At 40.6% G+C, this 21,938-nt stretch overlaps 1 protein-coding gene across 1 annotated transcript in view; it reads left to right on the top strand.

Annotated features, from left to right (window-relative positions):
* Window positions 1-12,866: 12,866 nt before the first annotated feature.
* Window positions 12,867-21,938, top strand: part of LOC141103358 (flavin-containing monooxygenase 5-like) — an 87,453-nt gene continuing 78,381 nt past the window's right edge. Inside the window, exons 1-3 of the mRNA XM_073592868.1 lie at window positions 12,867-12,998; window positions 13,862-14,050; window positions 20,333-20,495. Of these exons, the coding sequence (XP_073448969.1) occupies window positions 12,867-12,998; window positions 13,862-14,050; window positions 20,333-20,495 (484 nt within the window). The remainder of the gene's footprint in view (window positions 12,999-13,861; window positions 14,051-20,332; window positions 20,496-21,938) is intronic.

Below are 21,938 nucleotides of genomic sequence, written 5' to 3' on the forward strand. Positions count from 1 at the left end.
AGCTTGTCCAAGCAGCTTTTTTTTTCAGTTCTGATGAGTGTCAGGAATATACCCCATCATTTATAGTCATGTGGGTGATTCCATGACCTTGATACAATACCACTGGATGTGTTGAAGCGGATGTGGATTTTCCAAGAACATTCCCTGTGCTAATTACATAGTACAATGGGTGGTTATGTTGTTGACATTCATTAGAACTGAAGATGCTGCATAGATAAGCAGCAAAACATCTTCAACATTACAGAACAAGTCCAGTCTATGAGATCAACTATAACTATCTTTACAATAACCTTAAGGAATAATAATCTTCACAGACAACAATACAAATGACCTCAAATGCCAAATGCATAAATACAACAATATAAACAAAAATATAATTTATAGATTATAAAATAACAGGAATAATAATAAATAAAAAAAATAATGACAAATAATTTAAAGGCAATGGGGTTGATTCACTAAAGGCAAATAGACTGTTCACTTTTCCGGGGAATTTCCCCTTTGCTTAGTAAATGCAGTGAAGTAGTGCTGACTTCCATCATCTGCTCTTGAGCAAGCAAGAATCAGTAATTCAACCACAATATCTATTATATTGAATATCTACGTATATAGAAGCAATATATTTTTGCTTTGAGCAAGCTGTGTTACAAAATGGCATTTGATCTTGTGGAATCTTTTGCATACTATAGCAGAACCTTTGAGCTTTATTCCAGTTCAAGGGGCATTGTAAATCTTTTCTTGAAAAACTGATGAAAACAACTGGTTGGACTTGATGGACTTGTGTCTTTTTTTGACCTCATCTGCTATGTAACTATGTGTTGCTGCAAGATCATTACTGGTTAATTTTTCACAAGAAAAGGTTATTTGTCTGTTGCTCGCAAGCAGGTTACTAATACCTGTGAAAGTCTGGATGTTAGAAGAAAATAAGGTAGGTGCAGTATCCAAGGTTTTATTTTCTTGTTTTCTAACAATTCTTGGGTTACTGCGTAGTTCTTACATTGAAAATAATATAGTTATTTCAGTTGGTTTATTCACATACGTGTTTTTCATATTTTCTGCACTGTAATAAAGTACATAATAGAGTACTAGTTACATAGTTACATAGCAGGTGAGGTCAAAAAAAGACACAAGTCCATCAAGTCTAACCTATGTGTGTGATTATATGTCAGTATTACATTGTATATCCCTGTATGTTGTGGTCGTTCAGGTGCTTATCTAATAGTTTTTTGAAACTATCGATGCCCACCGATGAGACCACCGCCTGTGGAAGGGAATTCCACATCTTTGCCACTTATACAGTAAAGAACCCTCTATGTAGTTTAAGGTTAAACCTCTTTTCTTTTAAGTGGCCGCGAATCTTGTTAAACTCCCTTCCATGAAAAAGTTTTATCCCTATTGTGGGGTCACCAGTATGGTATTTGTAGAAAATAATAGTAACTGTGTGCCCATTCTTGGAGCAATAAGAATGCAGAAATAGTTCACCACTGTTCTGCTGTTTTACAATAAGAAAGCAACGAACAAATAGAGGGAATGAATCTTCCCAGAAGAGACACGGTGATAACATCTTGGTAAGGCCCCTTCACACAGGCGCCTCCACCTAATGGTATCCGCGTGCTCAACGATGTATTGCTACGCTGATCCCTGCTGAGCAAGCAGATGAGAGACGGACATAGTCCCGCTCTCCTCTATGGGGAAATCAGGTGAAAACCGACTGCTAGTCCGTTTTCATCCGATCCCATCTGATCAGATCCGACAGACAGATGAAAAATAGGACCACCATCCATCTGGATTTTGCGGGCAAATTCGGATTGGATAGCGGCAGATGTCAGCGAACATGTGTCCGCTGACATCCATCGTTCAATAGGGGAATGTGCAAGGTCCGCCTGAAAAACTGGACCTGACTTGATCGGAAAGCCTGTGTGAAAGGGACCTAAGGGTTTTAACATGACCCTCCATTCAAAACAAAAGAAAAAAAATATTGTCTGTTTACTTTAACCACTTGAGCTTGGGAAGCTTTTACCCCCTTCATGACAAGGCAATTTTTTGCTTTTCAGCACAGTGCTACCTTAACTGGCAACCTACACGGTCATGCAACACTGTACAAAAACAAAAATTTATATAATTTTTTTACACAAATAGAGCTTTCTTTTGGTGGTATTTGATCACCACTAGGTATTTTATTTTTTAATATATACTGTAAAAACCCTGAAATTTAATAAAAAAACAAAACAATATTTTCTACTTTCTGTTATAAAACATATCCAATAAAAAAAGGTAATATTTATTTATAAATTTAGGCCAAAATGTATTCTGCTACATGTCTGTGGATAAAACAAAACAATGGGTGTATGTTAACTTCCTTATGCCCCCGATATAGCCGAAAGACGGATACAGCACGTGCCTAAATTGTTGGGAGGGCGTCCATGTATGTTCTCCCATGCATGAGCTGCCTGCGCGCCCCCTGCGGGGTACACGCGTCGTACTCTGTGATCAGTGAGTCAATGAGATTCGGCTGATCACACATTGGAGTAAGGGGCCGATCCCAGCCCCTTACCACGTGATCAGCTGTCAGCCAATGGCAGCTGTGCTGCCCCAACAGGGCATAGAATTTATATATATTGTTTCCCTGAACCATTTTTCTATGGATGTTTATGTTTAGTTTGCATGCTGCCATCTAGTGACCTTTTGTGGTAATGCACCTATTTGTTATTTCTTTGTCTGATTTATGACACACTTCCTTTCTGTGTAATGCTCCACCCTTCTTCCTGTGTTTGTACTTCCTGTGTAATGGAGACAGCTTAACAGGCTACATGTAACATGGGCACATGTATTCTGCATAAGCTACAGACAGTATCATCTTTTGACCGCATAAATACTACAACCTTTTCATCTTTTTGTATCCTGTCATCTGCTGTAACCTGATGTTGAATAAAAGCATCTTGTGGATGGAATCGGTATTTGGTGAGTTCCAACTATCTGATGAGGATTGTCTTCAGTGATTATATCTTATACAGGCCAGGCATAGAGGTCTCACAAGGGATAGTCGCTTCACAACAATCGGAGTCAGAATAGTCAAAAGATGTATAGAATTCCTACAGCCTGCTGTGAATATGTGTGTGCCTAATCTGCAATCAAGCTCAGTTCCATCCGCCATCTTGTGAAAACACATGGTCGCACAAGGTTACTGCACCTCATGTGAATGTTAAAAACTGTTTCTCTACATTGAACTGTGTTACCCCACCTGTCTAAGCTGCTGTTCGTCTTCTTAAAGAGACTCTGAGCACCCTTTTGTGGCTGAACCATGCAGATTCATCATGCCTCTGAACCCGCAGATGTACAGGGAGCAGATTCTGCAGATATTGCCGAACAGAGTGTAAGACCCAAACGTACAATAAAACCTACACAGTAACGCAGAGAAAACTATGAAACCACTAGAGTTGAGTTTCTCCAGCAATCTGTCAGACTTATGGGACAGAACTTCATACTGCATGTCAGTTTTGTTTCACTTTAATGATCAACCAGCTGAACTAAGAGACTCTATAGATCGCTTATCTGGCGCGTACGAACGCTACCAGTGGCTGTTTGCAAAATACACAGCTTTCTTGCAGGACTGTAATATAGAGGACTCTTCAGCAGAACTGACCAGGGCTGATTCATTAAACCAACAAAGGGATCTCTTAGTGCAAAATGCCCAGTGTAAGGCAGAACTCTGCATTGCTCAATCGCAGGAGACCAGATCTCACAGATCCACAATAACCAAGCACACTGCACGTACTTCTAGATCCTCTCGCTCCAGAAGTTCAACATTAAGCAACAAGCTAATAGAGGCCCGTGCCAAGTCTGGAAGCAAATAAAGTGCGAAGCTCCTTTACCAGAAAAGAAGCAGAAATAGAAACACAAAAGGCAAAGATGAAAGCTCAACAAGCAGAAAGAGAAACAAAAAAAGGCAAAGATGAAAGCTCAACAAGCAGAGGCAGATTCCCAATTAAAAATTCTGCAAACGGAAAAGGAAGAAGCAACTGCCCTAGCAAGGCTGAGAGTTCTCGAACAAGCGATGGGAGAAAGTGCTAACTAAGACTGGTCCCTACCAGCGGAACTGCAAGACCCAGTTGAACGCACCAGTGAATATATACTAAAGCTTAATACTTGAAATGATACAGAGTTATCTCCTGTATGTCTTACTAACAGCACTGTTCTGACTCTCAACACAGAGACCTCTCAGCTCCAAATGCCTGAGCCTCTTCAAGTCTACAATACAAGTGCATCTATGCAGCAAACCGCATTACCTCTTGCTGACAACAAGGTGACTTCCAGTGACAAGCCACAGCTCAAGCCACAGCCAGCACAAGCCTTAGGGACTACACCACAGTTAAATGCTCTTGCAACATCATTTCATCCTTGTAAACCTCACCCTACTTCACCAGAGAACTTTCACACCTGAGGGGTTCCACAAGTTACTTTGGCACCGAAGAGTGAGAGATCAGACTTGAATGACTTTGCCAGATATATGGTACGCCGTGAGCTAATTAACACTACCCTCTCAAGGTTTGATGACTGTCCAGAGAGCTACAGGGCCTGGAGATCAACCTTTAAAGCTGCCATTGCTGATTTGAACTTTACTACCAAGGAGGAACTTGATTTGCTCATAAAGTGGCCGGGGCCAGAATCTGCAGATTATGTTAAAAGACTGAGAACAGTGCATGTTCACCTTCCAGAAGCAAGTCTTGTTGCTGCATGGGCAAGACTTGAGCAAGCCTATGGTAGCTCTGAAGCCATAGAAAGCTCTCTATTCAAGAGACTACAAAACTTCCCAAAAATGGGGAACAAAGACTAACGCAAGCGCCAAGATCTGAGTGATCTTCTCATGGAGCTGGAACTAGCAAAGACAGACCCACATCTACCTGGACTAAGCTTCCTGGACACTGCTCATGTTGTCAATACAGTGGTGTCTAAACTGCCATACGGCCTGCAAGAGAAATGGGCACAACAAGGCTCAAGGTACAAAAGAGACTATAATGTATCTTTTCCTCCATTCGCATATTTTTGCAGGTTCATCAGTGATCAAGCCTGGACGAGAAATGATCCCAGCTTCAGTGAACCCAACTTACCTGCTTCATCATCATCAAGGTATGATAACATAGCAGCTAAATGTAGAGACTTTAATAGAGCAATATCTGTTAAAAGGACAGACATCTCACCACCCGTATCCTCTCCTGCTTGGAATATGCTACAGGTGCTGTGTCATCAAGTGCACAGAATGCAGTAGCGACAGACATGTTACAGCCATGTATCCGGGCCCACCCTCAGACAATTCACAGCAGCCTCCTACCTCCAGCCCTGTCTCAAGTCATGGCGGGGAGCAACAAGGTCATGCTCCAGCCACAGTTAACGTTTCTTCTTCATGCACAGAAGTCTGTGGAGAAGGCTTAGATAACAAATGCTGTGCTAAGATACACCTAGTCAAGATATACCCAAAGGGTCAACCTGAGGAAGCTATTAGGATGTATGCCATAATAGATGAACAAAGCAACAGATCCCTGGTTAAGCCTAAATTCTTTGAGATCTTTGGTATAGAGGGACACGCATCCCCGTATACTCTCAGAACCTGTTCTGGTCGTGAAGAGACCTTCGGTAGAAGGGCTGATGGGTTCATGGTCTCTCATATCAATAAGGGAGAGGGCATACCCCTGCCAACATTAGTCGAGTGTGACCAGATACTAGACAAAAGTGAAAAAATTCCTACTCCAGAGGCTGCATATCACCATCCTCACTTGAGGCACCTTGTTAATGAAATTCCTGCAATGGACATGAATGCTGAAATCTTGATCTTGCTAGGAAGAGACATTCTCAGAGTACACAAAGTACGCAAGCAGTGCAATGGACCTGATGATGCCCCTTACACACAAAAACTTGACCTAGGCTGGGTAATCGTGGGCGACGTATGCTTGGATAGAATGTGTACGTCATTCGAGATCCACTCCTTCAAAACTTACATGTTAGGAAACGGACGTGCATCCCACTTCAAACAGTGCCCTCACCATTACGAAGTAAAAGAGAAGCCTCTTGACATCATCCAAGTACCTGATGTCACTTCTAACCTTTGTGATGACAACCTAGGTACCACAGTGTTTTGTACTACAAGCGATGACAACAAAATAGCCTTGTCAGTCGAAGACAGAGAGTTCATCAAAATAATGGACAAAGAGTTCTTCCAGGATGAGTCTAACAGCTGGGTTGCACCATTACCTCTTCATGCTGCAAGGGTTAAACTCCCAACCAATCGTGAACAGGCTCTATCCAGATTCAACTCACTTCAACGAACACTAAAGAACAGGCCTGAAATGAAGGAACATTTTATCACCTTTATGAAAAGGATCTTTGACAATGATCACGCCGAACCAGCTCCACTACTTCAAAGACATGATCAGTGCTGGTACCTGCTTTTCTTTCGAGTATATCATCCATGTAAGCCAAAGCAAATCAGGGTAGTATTTGATTCCAGTGCCAAGCATCATGGCCTATCCCTGAATGATGTTCTTCTCACTTGTCCATACCTAACCAACAACCTTGTAGGTGTACTTATGAGGTTTAGAAGAGAGCCAGTTGCCATAACTGCTGACATTGAACAAATGTTTAATTGCTTCACTGTGCGTGAAGACCATAGGTACCTCCTAAGGTTTCTGTGGCACCGTGACAACAACATGGACAATGAGATTATTGAACACCGCATGAAGGTACATGTTTTTGGAAATAGTCCCTCACCTGCTGTTGCAACATACGGTTTACGAAGGACTGCCCTTCATGGAGAAAAGGAGTATGGCAAGGATGCTCTACACTTGGTTGAGAGAGACTTCTATGTGGACGATGGACTTAAATCTTTACCTACAGACGAACAAGCCATAGACCTGCTCAAAAGGACACAAGGTATGCTTTCCGAGGCTAACCTCAGACTACACAAGATTGCCTCAAATAGTGTTGCTGTTATGAAAGCCTTTCAACCTGGTGATCATGTCACAGGGTTTAAAGACTTGAATCTGGGAATGGACATACCACCTGTACAGAGAAGTCTGGGCCTACAGTGGGACTTATTAAAAGACACCTTCGGTTTTCAAGTCAGCTCTGCAGACAAGCCATTTACCAAACGTGGTGTTCTGTCAGTAGTGAACAGCCTATATGATCCATTGGGATTCCTAGCTCCCATCACCATACTAGGTAAATCCTTACTTATACAGTTCTCAGAGACTATTAAAGATTGGGATGCTCCACTACCAATAGACCAGCTTTCAAAGTGGGAGTCCTGGAAACAATCTCTACATGCCTTAGTTGGAATTTGTATACCACGCTGCTACACTTCAGCCTCCCTTGCCACAAGTCAGAGGAAAGAGCTTCACATCTTCTCAGGTGCATCTACTGAGGCCATAGCAGCTGTCGCTTACCTCAAGGTAAGAGATTCTTCTAATCAAACCCACATAGGGTTTCTGTTTGGGAAAGCTAAGTTAGCACCTAAGCCTTAACACACGATTCCCAGGCTTAAACTTTGTGGGACTGTGCTAGCTGTAGAAATAGCAGATTTCATACTGCGTGAGCTAGACATTCAGATAGATGACGTCAGATTCTACACAGACAGCAAAGTTGTTCTGGGCTACATATACAACCAGACTAAACGTACCTATGTCTATGTCAGCAACCGTGTAGAGAGAATCAGGAAATCATCTAAACCTGAACAATGGCATTATGTTCCATCAGAAATTAACCCTGCAGATCATCCCACCAGGCCAGTGTTTGCAAGTGTCTTTGCAAATTCTCCTTGGATAACAGGTCCTGAATTCCTGCTGAGTCATCCAGAGGAAACCACAGCTGATGTTTTCAGTCTTCTAGAACCTGACAAAGATCCAGGGATTCGTCCTGAAGTCAAGACCTTTGCCATTGATCTGAACCCTAACCTCCAAGTTGGAGACCTTGTTCTGCCAGCAGGCTGAAAGAATCGAATGGCCCATGGGACTTATTGTAAAGAGCGTTCCTAGTGATTACGGTAAGGTACGTAAGGTGGAGGTGAAAATTTCAAGACAAGTAACTGTAAAGACTTTCATCAGACCTATCACGAAACTTATTCTGCTCTTACCCTTTGGAGAATGAACTTGTTTGCCTACGCTGCTGGATCCTACCTTCGACTTCAAGAAGAAAGTGTCTTGGACTTAAGTTGACATATCTTGAAGCCTTAATTAAGAGTTGTTGTTATTGCATTATATGCATGTTCTTTATGTCTTTCAGGTCTTCAAGATATCCAGCAAATTACACTGTTGTTATTTGCAGTTGCATCACTACCGTTCTGATGTATATAGTGACATTTACCATGCCAGACGGGGAGTGTGCTGCCCCAACAGGGCATAGAATTTATATATATTGTTTCTCTGAACCATTTTTCTATGGATGTTTATGTTTAGTTTACATGCTGCCATCTAGTGATCTTTTGTGGTAATGCACCTATTTGCTATTTGTTTGTCTGATTTATGACACACTTCCTTTCTGTGTAATGCTCCACCCTTCTTCCTGTGTTTGTACTTCCTGTGTGATGGTGACAGCTTAACAGGCCACATGTAACATGGGCACATGTATTCTGCATAAGTAAGCTACAGACAGTATCATCTTTTGACCACATAAATACTACAACCTATTCATCTGTTTGTATCCTGTCATCTGCTGTAACCTGATATTCAGAATAAAAGCATCTTGTGGATGGAATCGGTATTTGGTGAGTTCCAACTATCTGATGAGGATTGTCTTCAGTGATTATATCTTATACAGGCCAGGCATAGAGGTCTCACAAGGGATAGTCGCTTTACAACAATCGGAGTCAGAATAGCAGCTGATCACGTGATGTACACAGAAGATTGTAATCAGCTTTTTTTTTCTCCTCATGTTGCCAGCGCGAGGAGAAAAAAAAAAAGCAGATTACCGGCTTCTGTCAGAGGGACATCAGTCCCTCACATGGACACACACTTCTGCTAAGCAGTGCCCACGAGTGCCACCTGCCAGTGCCCACCAGTGCCACCTACCAGTGCATACAAGTGCTGCATATCAGTGCCCATCAGTGCCACCTACCAGGGCCCTCCAGTGCCACCTATCTATGCCCACCAGTGCCACCTATCAGTGCCCATCAGTGCTGCCAATCAGTGCCCATCAGTGCCTCATCATCAGTGCCACCTATCAGTGCTGCCTATCAGTATCATCTACCAGTGCTGCCTATTAGTGCCACCTATCAGTGCCGCCCATAAGTGCCACCCATCTGTGCCAACCATCAGTGCCCCTCTCAGTGCCATCTATCAGTGCCACCTATCAGTGCCCACCAATGCCACCTCATCAGTGCCCATCAGTGCCACCTTATCAGTGTCTATCAGTGCAGCCTCATCAGCGCACATCAATGAAGGAGAAAAATTACCTGTTTGCAAAATTTTATAACAAACTATGAAATTTTTTTTTTATTTTTTATTTTCGGTCTTTTTTTGTTTTTTTAGTAAAAATAAAAAGCCCAGCAGCGATTAAATACCACCAAAAGAAAGCTATATTTGTGTGCAACAAAATGGGTACAGTGTTGTTTATTTGGGTACAGTGTTGCATGACCGCGCAATTGTCATTCAAAGAGTGACAGCACTGAAAGCTGAAAATTGGCCTGGGCAGGAAAGGGGTCTAAGTACCCAGTAAGCAAGTGGTTAATTGGTTTGTGTGAAAGGTATAGTGTCTACAAACTATAGTATATATATATTTGAAAATTCATCAATCTTGATCTACTGACTCATTTCTTGAGATCCTAAATTGCCAGGACAGTTGAAAAGCCCCCCAAAGATCCCCTTTTTGGAAATTAGACAGTCTGAAGTATTTAGTAAGAGACACAGTGAATTTTTTGAAGCTGTAATTTTTTGTAACTTTTTTTTTTAAATTAAGAAATAAAATAACATTTGTTTTATTTCATATTTTTTACATACTGTCACCAGTGCAGTACAGCGTCATTGTATGACTGGTGTGGCGTGATCAGGTGTACTGTATGTAAAAAATAACAAATGTATTCATTTTTTTAAACATATTCTTTTCTTTTTTTACAATTTTTTTTTTTTACATCCTCTCATCAGAGTCGCTCATTGTAACCATTGTAACACTGTACTACTCTGGGGGGGGGGGGGGGGGATCTGTTATTGCTTATACAATTAAAATTACTCTATAAGCAATAGTTTTAGCTGTCAGCTTGCTTTTTGTGATATGTGATTGGCTACACATAACATGGTATAGGTAGCCAGGTACCGTGTGATTGCTGTGGGCCAATCACAGATCATAACAGTAAGCCAACTGTTCATGAATGGAAAGCTATTTATGACAGGTTACACACATTGTTATCATGTGATCGCTATGACAAAACATAGCGATCGCATGATACCTGGTTACCGATTACCGGTAACTGTAATCCTCTATGTCCGGTGGACACAGGAGTCACAGGAGGGGCATGCTGTGCGCTCCTAACTCAAAGCAGACACAATGACGTGCATGTACGACATTGTGCCTGCATGTGCTGCCCCACCACAGTGGTTAAAACCCATTTGAAGTCTAACACCTTTTTGCTTTCTGCCCCACACTCCAGTGCTCTATGCTGGCATAGTTGAGGAACAGCCACATCGCTTAGCAAAAATGTCTTTCACAGGTTTGTATTGCAGAGAAAGGGAGGAGGTGTGTTAAGCCTCGTACACACGATCGGACTTTATACAAACTTTTCATGGATTTCTGTACAAAGGGTGTTGGCCGTGAACTTGTTAAGCATACACACGGCAGGACTTTTTAGGCAACACGAACATAGTGACGTTTCAACGTACTGATGACACTTCAAAAGAGGACGTTCATTTCTCCGGCTCCACCCTTTGGTCAACTTCTGTATTGTTGTCTGATCTTTGCATTGGTTCTGAGCATGCGTGTTTGTACTTTGTACTAAAGTCCGATGGTTTTGTGTACACACGATTGGACTTGCCGACGTCAGACTTTTGTTGCCGCCAAGTTTGTCTGTTCGCACAGCCAACATTTGTCCGATGAAAACCGAAAAAGTTTGTCCGATGGAGCATACACACGGTCGGATGTTGCCTTAAAACAGGTAATTTGCATGTTTGTTGTCAAAAAGTCCGATCGTGTGTATGGGCCTTTAGATTAATTCTGCTACTGATGGCTGATTGCTGAGAGCACTGGCTCTAATTTAAGTTTCTGTTGGACTGCACAGTCATATTTACACACCCTACACAATTACTGTAGCAGGAAATGGAGGAAAGACAATACAAATTTAGGTTTGTTAATATAATGCATATATGACTGCAAATTGTTTCCCAAGACTTTGATTGGACTTTAAGAGAGTTTGAACTAAATGATTGGAAGATGCAAGTAGATCATGTGGACGTGTGGCCACTCAATGAAATTGGAGGAGAAATGGTTTACCCTTAAGCTGCATAAAGGGTTCTTTACTGTCAGAGCAGTAAGGATATGGAACTCCCTTTCACAATCAGCTGTATCAGCGGGAAGTGTCGATAGTTTGAAAAAAAAAACTCTTAGATGGGCATCTTAACAATCACAATACGCTGGGATATGTGAATTGGCATTGACATAAACACCCACACTCACACAGGTGGAAATGGATGGACTGGTTAAATATCATTCAGAGAGGGGGGACCAATTTGTTCACATATGTTGGTGGTGCTGGCAGTTTGTTCCTGATCTGGACATGGATATATAATATCTGGGGTGAGGGTGTTATGAATGCACCATAAGATTGAATGGGCTGAGATATATGGTTCTGCTAAGGTTGGTTTCCATCAAAAATCATTAGAAGTGAGTAGTTTTTATGTGCCATCTTCTCTGAATTTTTATTTTAAATATTTACCAATTTAATTAGCCATTGCAGGTTTGCTAGAATTGCCATTATGTGCAGATCAAGGGACGGGCTATGATTTGCACATAATCACTCATTTTTGAATGAAGGCTGCAGCTTCTTGGAATTTTATAAAACTCTACAGGCTTCAAACCCCTAGTCTTCTCCCTGCCCAACCAGGTAGCCCCTATGTGTATGCTCTGAAATGATCCAGCAAACCTTGCACTGTAAAATAGAAGATGTCAGAGAAAGTTGTTGGCGGCATGTCTAGTGAGCATAAGACCATAACTCCTTTAGACAGCAAATCATATTTGTAGCTTTCACAGTTTTTGCTCTTTTGTATTCTTTATGCAAACAGAAAAAAAGTTGCTGCAGAGAATCTTCTGCTTCTTTTTGGTAGGTGTGCCCAAGCACCCACCTTTGCTAACTGCCTGGTTACTGTAAAGAGAGGCAGGACTCAGTGGTGACTTGGACTTCCCAGGCATTATGGGGAGCCCATCTTCCACTTCCACCTGAGTCAAAATGATCCAGTTGATGAACTAAAAATTTGGAGTATTGTTTTGCTCATCACTAGTCAGAAATGGTAACAGTCAACAAATGACTGTTGAATCATTGCTTTTATGTCTCAACATATGTCAAATAAAAGGACCCTCTTGTTAGATAACTGACGGAGAAGAATTGATATCTGCCCATACAGGATGCAGCCCCTAAATTGTCTCCTTGTATATCTCGAATTACCCCAAGGATTTACATGCTCCTCCCGTAGAAAAATGTGTTTGTAATAAATCATTTTCTAATGATCTCTAAACATAACTAAACCTATACACTTGATGAAAATATACTATACTCTATCAAAGAGTGTATTATTTTACACATAATCATTTTCTTCAAGTAGGATTTTACTTATATCCAATAAGTTTTTTCCCCAAAGATATTTATGACATTAATACAATTCTTTTGTGTGCAGAAAATGGTGAAGAGAGTTGCTGTGATTGGTGCAGGAGCCAGTGGATTGACAGCTATTAAGTGTTGTCTTGATGAGGGACTGGAGCCCACATGCTTTGAAAAAACTGATGATATTGGAGGACTCTGGAGATACAAGGTGAGTGTAAAATCAGTTTTATAAATTAGAAGCTTCTCAATATATAACAGGTAAGCCATCAAAAGAGCAAATACATAAAAGTTCTCCAGCTTCAATCAACTACTACCAGTAAGGATAAGGATTGCTCTTCATCCCTAGTGCCCAAGGGAGTTATTGAGCACAGAAAGGGATTTTTATAGGCCACCTACCTGCCTCCCATGGGCAAGTAGGTTGAAATCCCTCTTCCTAAAAAGCTGTTTTTTGGCAACTTTGGACACTAAAGCCTCGTACACACGATACGATTGTTGGACAACTGAGCGTCTGATTTTTGTCAAAAGGGCGTGTGCCAGGATCTTGTCTTGCATACTAACGTTACACAAATTGTCGTGCCACAAACGCGAACGTAGTGACGTACTATGAGGAATTTTAGCTCTTGAGCGCCACCGTTTGGGCCCCTTCTGCTATTTTCATGTTTGGTGAGCATTGATTCCGAGCATGCGTGTTTTTACTTTCCACTTTTGTGTGATGGATTTGTGTACTGACCATCCAAAAATCTGACGTGCAGCTGTTGTTTGCCAAAAATTTACTAGCCTGTCATTCAACATTTGTTGGCCGAAAATTGGAAAACAATTGTTGAAAGGAGCGTACTAACGCTAAGAACTTCGGACAAAAGCCTGTCAAACGACAATCCCCTTCTGATTTTCGTACCGTGTGTACAAGGCTCAAGCCTATTCACGCTATGTCAGATACAAAAGAGTTCATAAAAAAAAGCACACTCAATTGTAAAAACCAGTAATATAATCTAAATGTCTTTGATGGGTCTCTCTTTATCTGTGCTGGCTGTGATCCTTAAAAAATTAATCTAATACATGTTCTTGCCATAGGATGAGTCTGAAGATGGCAGGGCCAGCATCTATAAATCTGTCGTTATTAACACTTCTAAGGAGATGATGTGCTTTAGTGATTTTCCAGCACCAGAGGATTTCCCCAACTACATGCATAACTCCAGAATTATGGAATATTTCCGAATGTATGCTGAGAAATTCAATCTTCTGAAATACATCCAAAATAAGGTACCTTAATTACTTTATCATACAACATAACACAGTAAGAAAAATGTATAATTATGGTCCTCTAAATTGTGAGTTAATTGTTTTCAGACAGAGAGCAAATATGTGATTCAAGGCTCTAGATTTAGTTACTTTTCCAAACAGGATTTCATATGTTCAATCTTTGCATATAGCCTTATTATTTAGATTTTTGTTTTTTATCTGCTTGCTGCTAGATATTTACCTGTATGTCTTGCAGAATACACCTACTCATGTAGTATTTTTTACACATTTTCTCCATAATAATGAGGGGCAAAGTGTCCTTATTCTTCAAAGCTGTATTAACAGTTTTCCTGAAAAAAAAAATTTAAACTAAAAGGGCCAAAGTACTTTCCTGTCCTGCTTCTCCAGCAGTCACCCTCCCATGCTAGTCACATATCCATAAACCAAGGCATTTAGGAACATGCACTGCTAATGAGGAGTGCAAACTGGTTGATCCTTCTCCATAGATCATTGGGCTGGCTTACTAAAGGATATCCAATCACGTACAGATTAAATAAGTAAACAGAAATGTGCTTTTCATAATGAATGGATAGTTGGAGTGAAGATTCGGACAATTTATTGCTTGAACATTCTCAGTCTCCATATGTTCAACTGCCAAAGCTTATCACAAGTGGTATTTGACACAACACCTAGTAGCATTTAGCACCAATATTTTCAGCACCCATAAGGTAAGACTGAGATTTTTGTTGTTTCAGTAAATGTAAACCCAATCACTAATATACCATATAATCCTTTTACATGGCAATGCAATTTCAAAAATCATTGATCATTTAATCATTTGAAATCTACAGCTTTCATTAACCACTTCCCGCCCAAGGGTGTCATATGACGTCCTGGACTTTTAGTGGGAATATCTAAATGATGCCTGCAGCTACAGGGATCATTCAGATATTCTTGTTTTCAGCCGGTGTTTCTGTGCACCATAAGAATGATCATAGCGGCAGTTCCGCCGCTTAATCGTTCTTACAGGCGACAGGAGGGGACAACCCCCCCGCCGCCATCTGTTGCTTCTCTGGGCTCTCCCGTGCCACCGGGGACCCGGAGAAAGAATCAGCCGCTGCCGGATGATGAGCATAGAGATTTCCGGTGACCAGATGGCCACCGGTCATCTCTATGACCGTCGGTGGCCCGGGCGCGACGTTATGACATCACGTCCGGGCCGCGGATGTAAACAAAGCCGCGATCGTGGCTGGTAAGCACAAGAGCGTGATTTTTTTTTTTCCGATCTCATGCTTTCCAGCCTGGAGGAGAGATGTTTACATTCCTTGTAAAAGGAATAAACGTGATAAAAAAAATGTTTATAAAAGAAAGTAAGAATAATAAAAACAAAGTAAAATAAAAAAAATAATTTAAAACGCCCCTGTCCCCGGTAGCTTGTGCTCAGAAGCAAACACACACGTTAGTCTCGCCCACATATGTAAACGCCATTCAAGCTACACATGTGAGGTATCGCCTCGTGCGTAAGAGCACGAGCAACAATTCTAACTCTAGACCCCCTCTGTAACTCTAAATATGTAACCTGTAAAAAAATTTAAAGCGTCGCCTATGGAGATTTTTAAGTGGCTTCATTCCATGAGTGTGCGCAATTTTAAAGTGTGACATGTTAGGTATCTATCATCTATAACATCATCTTTCACATTATACAAAACAATTGGGCTAACTTTACTGTTTTGTTATTTTTTAAATCATGAAACTGTTTTTTTTTTTTAAACGTGTTTGAAAAATTGTTGCGCAAATACCGTGCGAGCTAAAAAGTTGCAATGACTGCCATTTTATTCCCTAGGGTGTCTGCTAAAAATATATATATATATAATGTTTGGGAGTTCTGAGTAATTTTCTAGCAAAAAAATGATGATTTTTACATGTAGGAGAGGAGTGCCAGAATAGGCCCGGTATTGAAGTGGCTAAAGTAGTATGTGACAATGTGGTCTTGTAAACTAGCGTTAGAAATGGAGAATTAATTAAAATTAGACATGCTATTTGCCAATAGAACTTAACCAAAAAGTGCATTCTATGCATCCAAAAATATAGAAAATATAATAAATCAAATCATTATTATTCAACCAAAAAATAAAAGCCTCATGCATGTGTCCTGCTTCTTAACCTCCCTGGCGGTATGATTATGTAAGATTTTAGGTGCTGAAAGCGGTACAATTATTTTGCATGGAAATTTGGCGTTTTATATTGTAGGCCTGTAATTCTTAGGAATAACTCACTTAAATCTGTCCAAACCTCTAGTAGACACCTCGGGTATGATAAAGTTTGAAACACAAAATCATAAATTATAATATAATAAATAACTATAAATAATAACAAATAATAATATAATAATAATACTTTTTAATACATTTTAGTAAATAATATAATCAAAAACACTGACATTTTTTTTGGCCAAACAAGGGTGCAATATTAGTAGTCATATTGCTTCAGTAAACGTCCCGGGTATGGAAAGTTCACAACACCAGCAGCACGATGTCCAGATCTATTTACAGTTGTTGGTGTTTGGTGCTTGAGAAATATAAGTTTGGCAACTTTCCAAACAAAGTCTGCATGAATCACAGGCTTGTCACTCTTTTTTTTTTTTTTTTAGAAGAATTAAGGCATTCCACAGGCACTGTTCAAGAAGATGCCTGAAGATTTTTTTGTAATATTTTTTTGTTGTTTTCTCATGGCTGGATAAAAAGTCATGGCCTGGTCAGCTGTCAACACCTCCCATGGTGTTGTTGTAGTCCATCACGACTTGTGGTTTCATTACGTCTTTTCCACCTTTTGTGTGTACCATGACAGTAGAGGTGTTGTGAATAGTACTCATTAGGCACACATCTTTTTTGTCACGCCATCTCAGTGCCATCATTTTGCCTTTCTGTCAGGCAACTATTTCTCCTGCCATGAGCTTTTTTATTGCCAAAGGTTGGTGGCATGTCACGCCGGTTAGCTCTAATGGTCCCATATGCATCCGTCTTGTGCTGTAGAAGGAACTCATAGAGTTCTGGAGAAGTGTAAAAATTATCTGTGGTTACACAGTAGCCCTGATTCAGCAATGGCTCAATCAAAGTAAGAACGGAAGCGGTTGCTATTCCATAATTACTGAATCTTTTGTTGAATTTGGTTCCTTTCCCGGTGTAAAGGACCGAATTCCATATGTAACCAGTGCTGGATTCACAGAGCATGAATGATTTTATGCCAAATTGTGCTCTCTTAGACGCGATATACTGCATCCAGCTGAGTCTTCCTTTGTAGGCCATTAGACTTTCGTCGATACTGATGTCTCTATCTTCTACATAGGTCCGCTGGAAATTTTTCTGAATAATTTGATATACCTCCCAAATCTTTTTCAGTTTTGGTGCTGGATGAGAAATCTCATCAAATTCTTCATTATTTTGAAAGTGAAAATATTTCATTATCGGAGAAAATTTGTACTCCAACATGACCGTGCCAAAAAAAGGAGTGGCTAGTAATTTGTTGGTTGTCCAGTACCACTTCTGCAGGGTTTTCCCTACCACTCCCTGAAGAATTATAAGGCCCAGAAACTTCCAGATGTCCTCTTTGGTCACTGGTTGCCACTTTCTGCTCCTTGCAAACATTTGATGCGTAGCAGCTTGTTGCTCCTGGTACCGATTTGTCTCTGTAACAATTTTTTCTATAACCTTATCGGTCAAAAAGAGTTGGAGGTATGCCAAGGGGTTGTCATCTTCAACCTCCACTTTGATACCAGGTGCTCCAGTTAATGGGAATCTTGGGGGTGCTGCGTGCTCCGTACTGCAGTCAATTGAGTACCAAGTCCGCACAACACTGGGCACAGTCGCAGGATCATTGCTGAAATCGCTTTCCGTGCCTGACGAACTTCCCCACGAATCGCTATCACCACTATCACTCAATTCTGCAAGCAATTTTGTATCGCTGTTTTCCAGCAGGTCATATGCAGCTTTTGAGGTAGAGGCGTGCTTTTTTTGATGCCATAGTCCCTCTGCAGTTTCCAGACAGAATGTACAGTAAAACTGCAGGCAAGGGCACTGGATAAAGCACTGGGGGGCCGCCGGTTCCACCCCCCTGCGTCGCGACGCTCGCAGGGAACGGAAGCCAGGGCACACAGTGCATCAGGCAGAAGATCCGGTCGCTGTACACAGCAGGAGTATATGGCGGGATCCCAGGGCCAAGGTGAGTAATCCAGCGATGCGATCCCAATCCCTAATGGTACTGAAATCTCACCCTGAGCCACACTCGGGAATACCGCCAGGGGGGTTAATAAAGGGGGTCAACGATGCCAGGAGTTGGTGAAAGCAGGGATCCATCATCCGGAGATAATTCCAGAAGTCATCTGGATTATTCTTCTGGTGCTCCCGCAGCAATGGCATATGACATAATTGGTCACAATTAATAAAGCAACCAATTTTTGGTCAAAGAAATCCTCCTCCTCCTGTTCCTGGACTGGACTTGGGTCAAAGCAATAACTCCAAGGCCAATAATAAATAACACGTTATCTCCTCCAATTCCGCAACATGGCTGGTTGATAAACGGCCATTCAGAAACGAACAGAAAAGCACGAAATGAAAAGCGCAAAATGAAAAGCGCGAATAAAAAGTGCGAAATGGAAAACGTGAACTGAAAAGCATGAATCAACACTCACCAAACTTCTACAAACACGAAATTAGCAGAAGGAGCCCAAAGGGTGGCGCATGACGGTTGAACTTCCTCTTTATCGGCTTTTAGTACGTCTAGTACGTCACTATCTTCGTGTTTGTTGGCCGACAACTGTTTGCCGTTTGTATGCAAGACAAGTTTTGGGCCAACGCCCTTCGGACAAAAGTCCGAGGCTTTGTCAGCGGAAAATCTGATCATGTGTATGAGGCTTAAGTGTAGCATATGTGAAAAACGTGAAAAGGTGAAGCAGTAAGGTAATGCACTCACATAAAATTAAGTAGGCACAACATTTCTATGGGTAATTTTAATTCATTGTTTTTACACATATTACTTTTAATTCATAATTCTCTTTCACATGTGGCTAGATATTTATTTTGAGCTGTCTGATATGATAGGGATGGCTGCAGTTTGTGTCTCTACTGTTTGTGCTCTGCCTATATATTGTCATGTTTCCGAGCACTTGGCAGGCTTGATAAAGGGCAAATGTGTTGCCACACCCACCTATGTGTGACATCATTATGACCACTCTGCCAACCAAGACTCGCTTCTTTGCGGTACACAGTGGCCACCCTCTGCACATTCTCAGCTGGCTTTTCCTGGTTCCTGGTTACCCAACACTGCTTCCTGTGAAGCCATCCACTGGAGGAGCTTACCATTATACCATTCACTTTTTATTTTGCCACCTATTGGGACAGGAGCCTTGTATTAATGCAGTTTTTCTATCAACTATATGTGAGTGTTTATTTATTCACTAAACCAGTTTTCAGTAAATACTACATAGAGTGGTGTGCTCTTTCTTTTTTTGTTTGGTTTTTCTCTCATTCATGTCCATTGAAGAAACTGGAGAGACTGCCACCTGCTGGACACCACACAGATTACCCATAGAAATGTGAGCACATTACCTTATGGCTTCACCTTTTTACGTTTTTCACATATGCTACAGTTAGACAGTGGCACTTCTTTCTACTTTGTTCCATTGGGTTAGTGTTAGATTATAGAGAGATGTAGCATGAGGGTTAGTGTGAAATAGAGTTGTCACCTCATCCCTTTAAACCCAAACACATATTGATTACATAGGTTCTGAGGCTGATTAAGGTGGTAATTCATATGTGTTCAGGTTTAACGGTATGAGGTGGCAACCCTAGTGTGAATACAATGAAGGGTCAGTATGAGGGTTAGTGTGACAGGATACATAGAGGGTTGGAGTGAGGGTGGTCTTTGGTGCTATTACTAAGCGTGTACAGTATGTACTGTAACTTAAGAGATCCATGAAGAATGTCTATTTATTTCACAGCAAAAAGATTTAGTAGTTTCCGCATACATATTCATGTGTTATAAAAGTTTGTGATGACTATATATTGTGTTACTTTTAGTATCTGCCTTTACCATTATGATTTTGTGAATATCGTTTTAGCTGTATGTAAACAAAAAAAAACCCCTAATATTATTGTTGTTAATCATTTTCCTTGCAAGTGTCAAGCACCTCTTGTATCTATTTTTTGACAGCTGTCCAAAAAAGAAAAAGATTTTCTACTCACATTCAAAATGTAAAAATTTAGCACAGATATGTTGTTTAATATATATATCAATTCTGTATTTTAGACTGCTGTGTGTAGCATAAAGAAAACCCAGGACTTCCCCACCACTGGCCAGTGGATTGTTACCACTGAAAGGGAAGGCAAACAAGACGCAGCTATCTTTGATGCTGTGCTCATCTGTACTGGCCATCATTCATTTCCAAACCTACCACTTTCTTCCTTTCCAGGTAAGTGATCTGCCATTACCTTAAATGTTTAAATGTATCTAGCTATTTTTGACAATATGAGTTGATTACATTTATGATCCCTTGGTTTTACTAGGAATAACTTTTTCCCTTGCCTTATCTAACCAAAAGGTTAAAAGTTTTTGACTGATCAGATTATTAAACAATATTGCTAAATGGCTCTTGTCTTTACATACTTGGCATACTGTGGCAGGAGTTTGCCTTCCTAATGTTAGTGAACTAATGCTTGCGATCAAATGCAACTATGAGCCCTGGATTTCACTGGAGGTTGTATGTGACAGTTTCACTTGAGTGCCAGAAAGTATATACATTTACACATCATGTATACATCGTATACATATTTACACATCATGCTTCCCAGGCAGACTTGGATGATAAAACAATATTTTACATTTTACATTACTCCCCCCACCCAAGTCATATGATTATTTTTGTGAAAATTAGACAGTAAAAAGATAAGCAAAGGGTAGTTCCACTTTCATGGGAAAAATAGCAAATAACAAAAATATGATTGCTACACAGGCCATATTGTGATTAAATGCTATTAAAAATTACCTTTCCTTTTCAATCTGTAGCGCTGTAATTTTCTGTAAAATTCAATGCAATATGACAACTTGGAAGCATTATATACAACATTGGATGTTCTCTACACCCAATTTCCTGCTTGTGTGATTTTCCCCGAAGTCTGCACAAGGATACAAATCATATTTTAGGCATCCTCTTCAACAAAACTGGTATTTTTGGTCAGATACTCCCAAAAGGGCTATTCTCTTGTAAAGGGATGCAGACCTTGCAACTTTCCATATTAGAACACTGCATGTGCATCAGCTGAATAATAACGAAAAAGTCACTACCATTCAGATTCACTTTGCTCATTGATTTAAAAAACAAACAGCTTTTTCTTCAGAGGAGAATCTATAGAACTCTGCAACAAAGTTTGTTAAAATCCCTACTATGTACATTGATCACCCAGAGGATATTGTTTTGTTTTGTTTTTTCTCAACAAAAGTGGAGTTGCTATTGAATATTTAATGTTCAATATAGCAACAATTTGACTACCCCTAAATGAGACACCCTTATTGAACAAGCAAACCTGCTCCTGGCTATGATGTTATGCATGCTAGAAAATGTGAGCCAGCTTATGAACAGGTTTTAAATATGTTTTTATTTCCTTAGAGGGAACACACTGGGGGTTATTTACTAAAGGAAACTCCACTTTGCAATGCAAGTGCACTGGAAAGTGCACTTGGAAGTAAAGTAGCTGTCCCCGGGGGGACATGCAAGGAAAATAAAAAACAGCATTTTAGCTTGCTTATGATTGGATGATAAAATCAGCAGAGCTTCCACTCATTTCAGATCTACCCCTTAGATTTAGAGTGACTGCACTTCCAAGTGCACTTTCGGTGCAAAGTGGATTTGACTTTC

The sequence above is a fragment of the Aquarana catesbeiana genome, linkage group LG07 (assembly GCF_042186555.1).
Source record: "Aquarana catesbeiana isolate 2022-GZ linkage group LG07, ASM4218655v1, whole genome shotgun sequence".
In the NCBI taxonomy this organism is placed as follows: domain Eukaryota; kingdom Metazoa; phylum Chordata; class Amphibia; order Anura; family Ranidae; genus Aquarana; species Aquarana catesbeiana.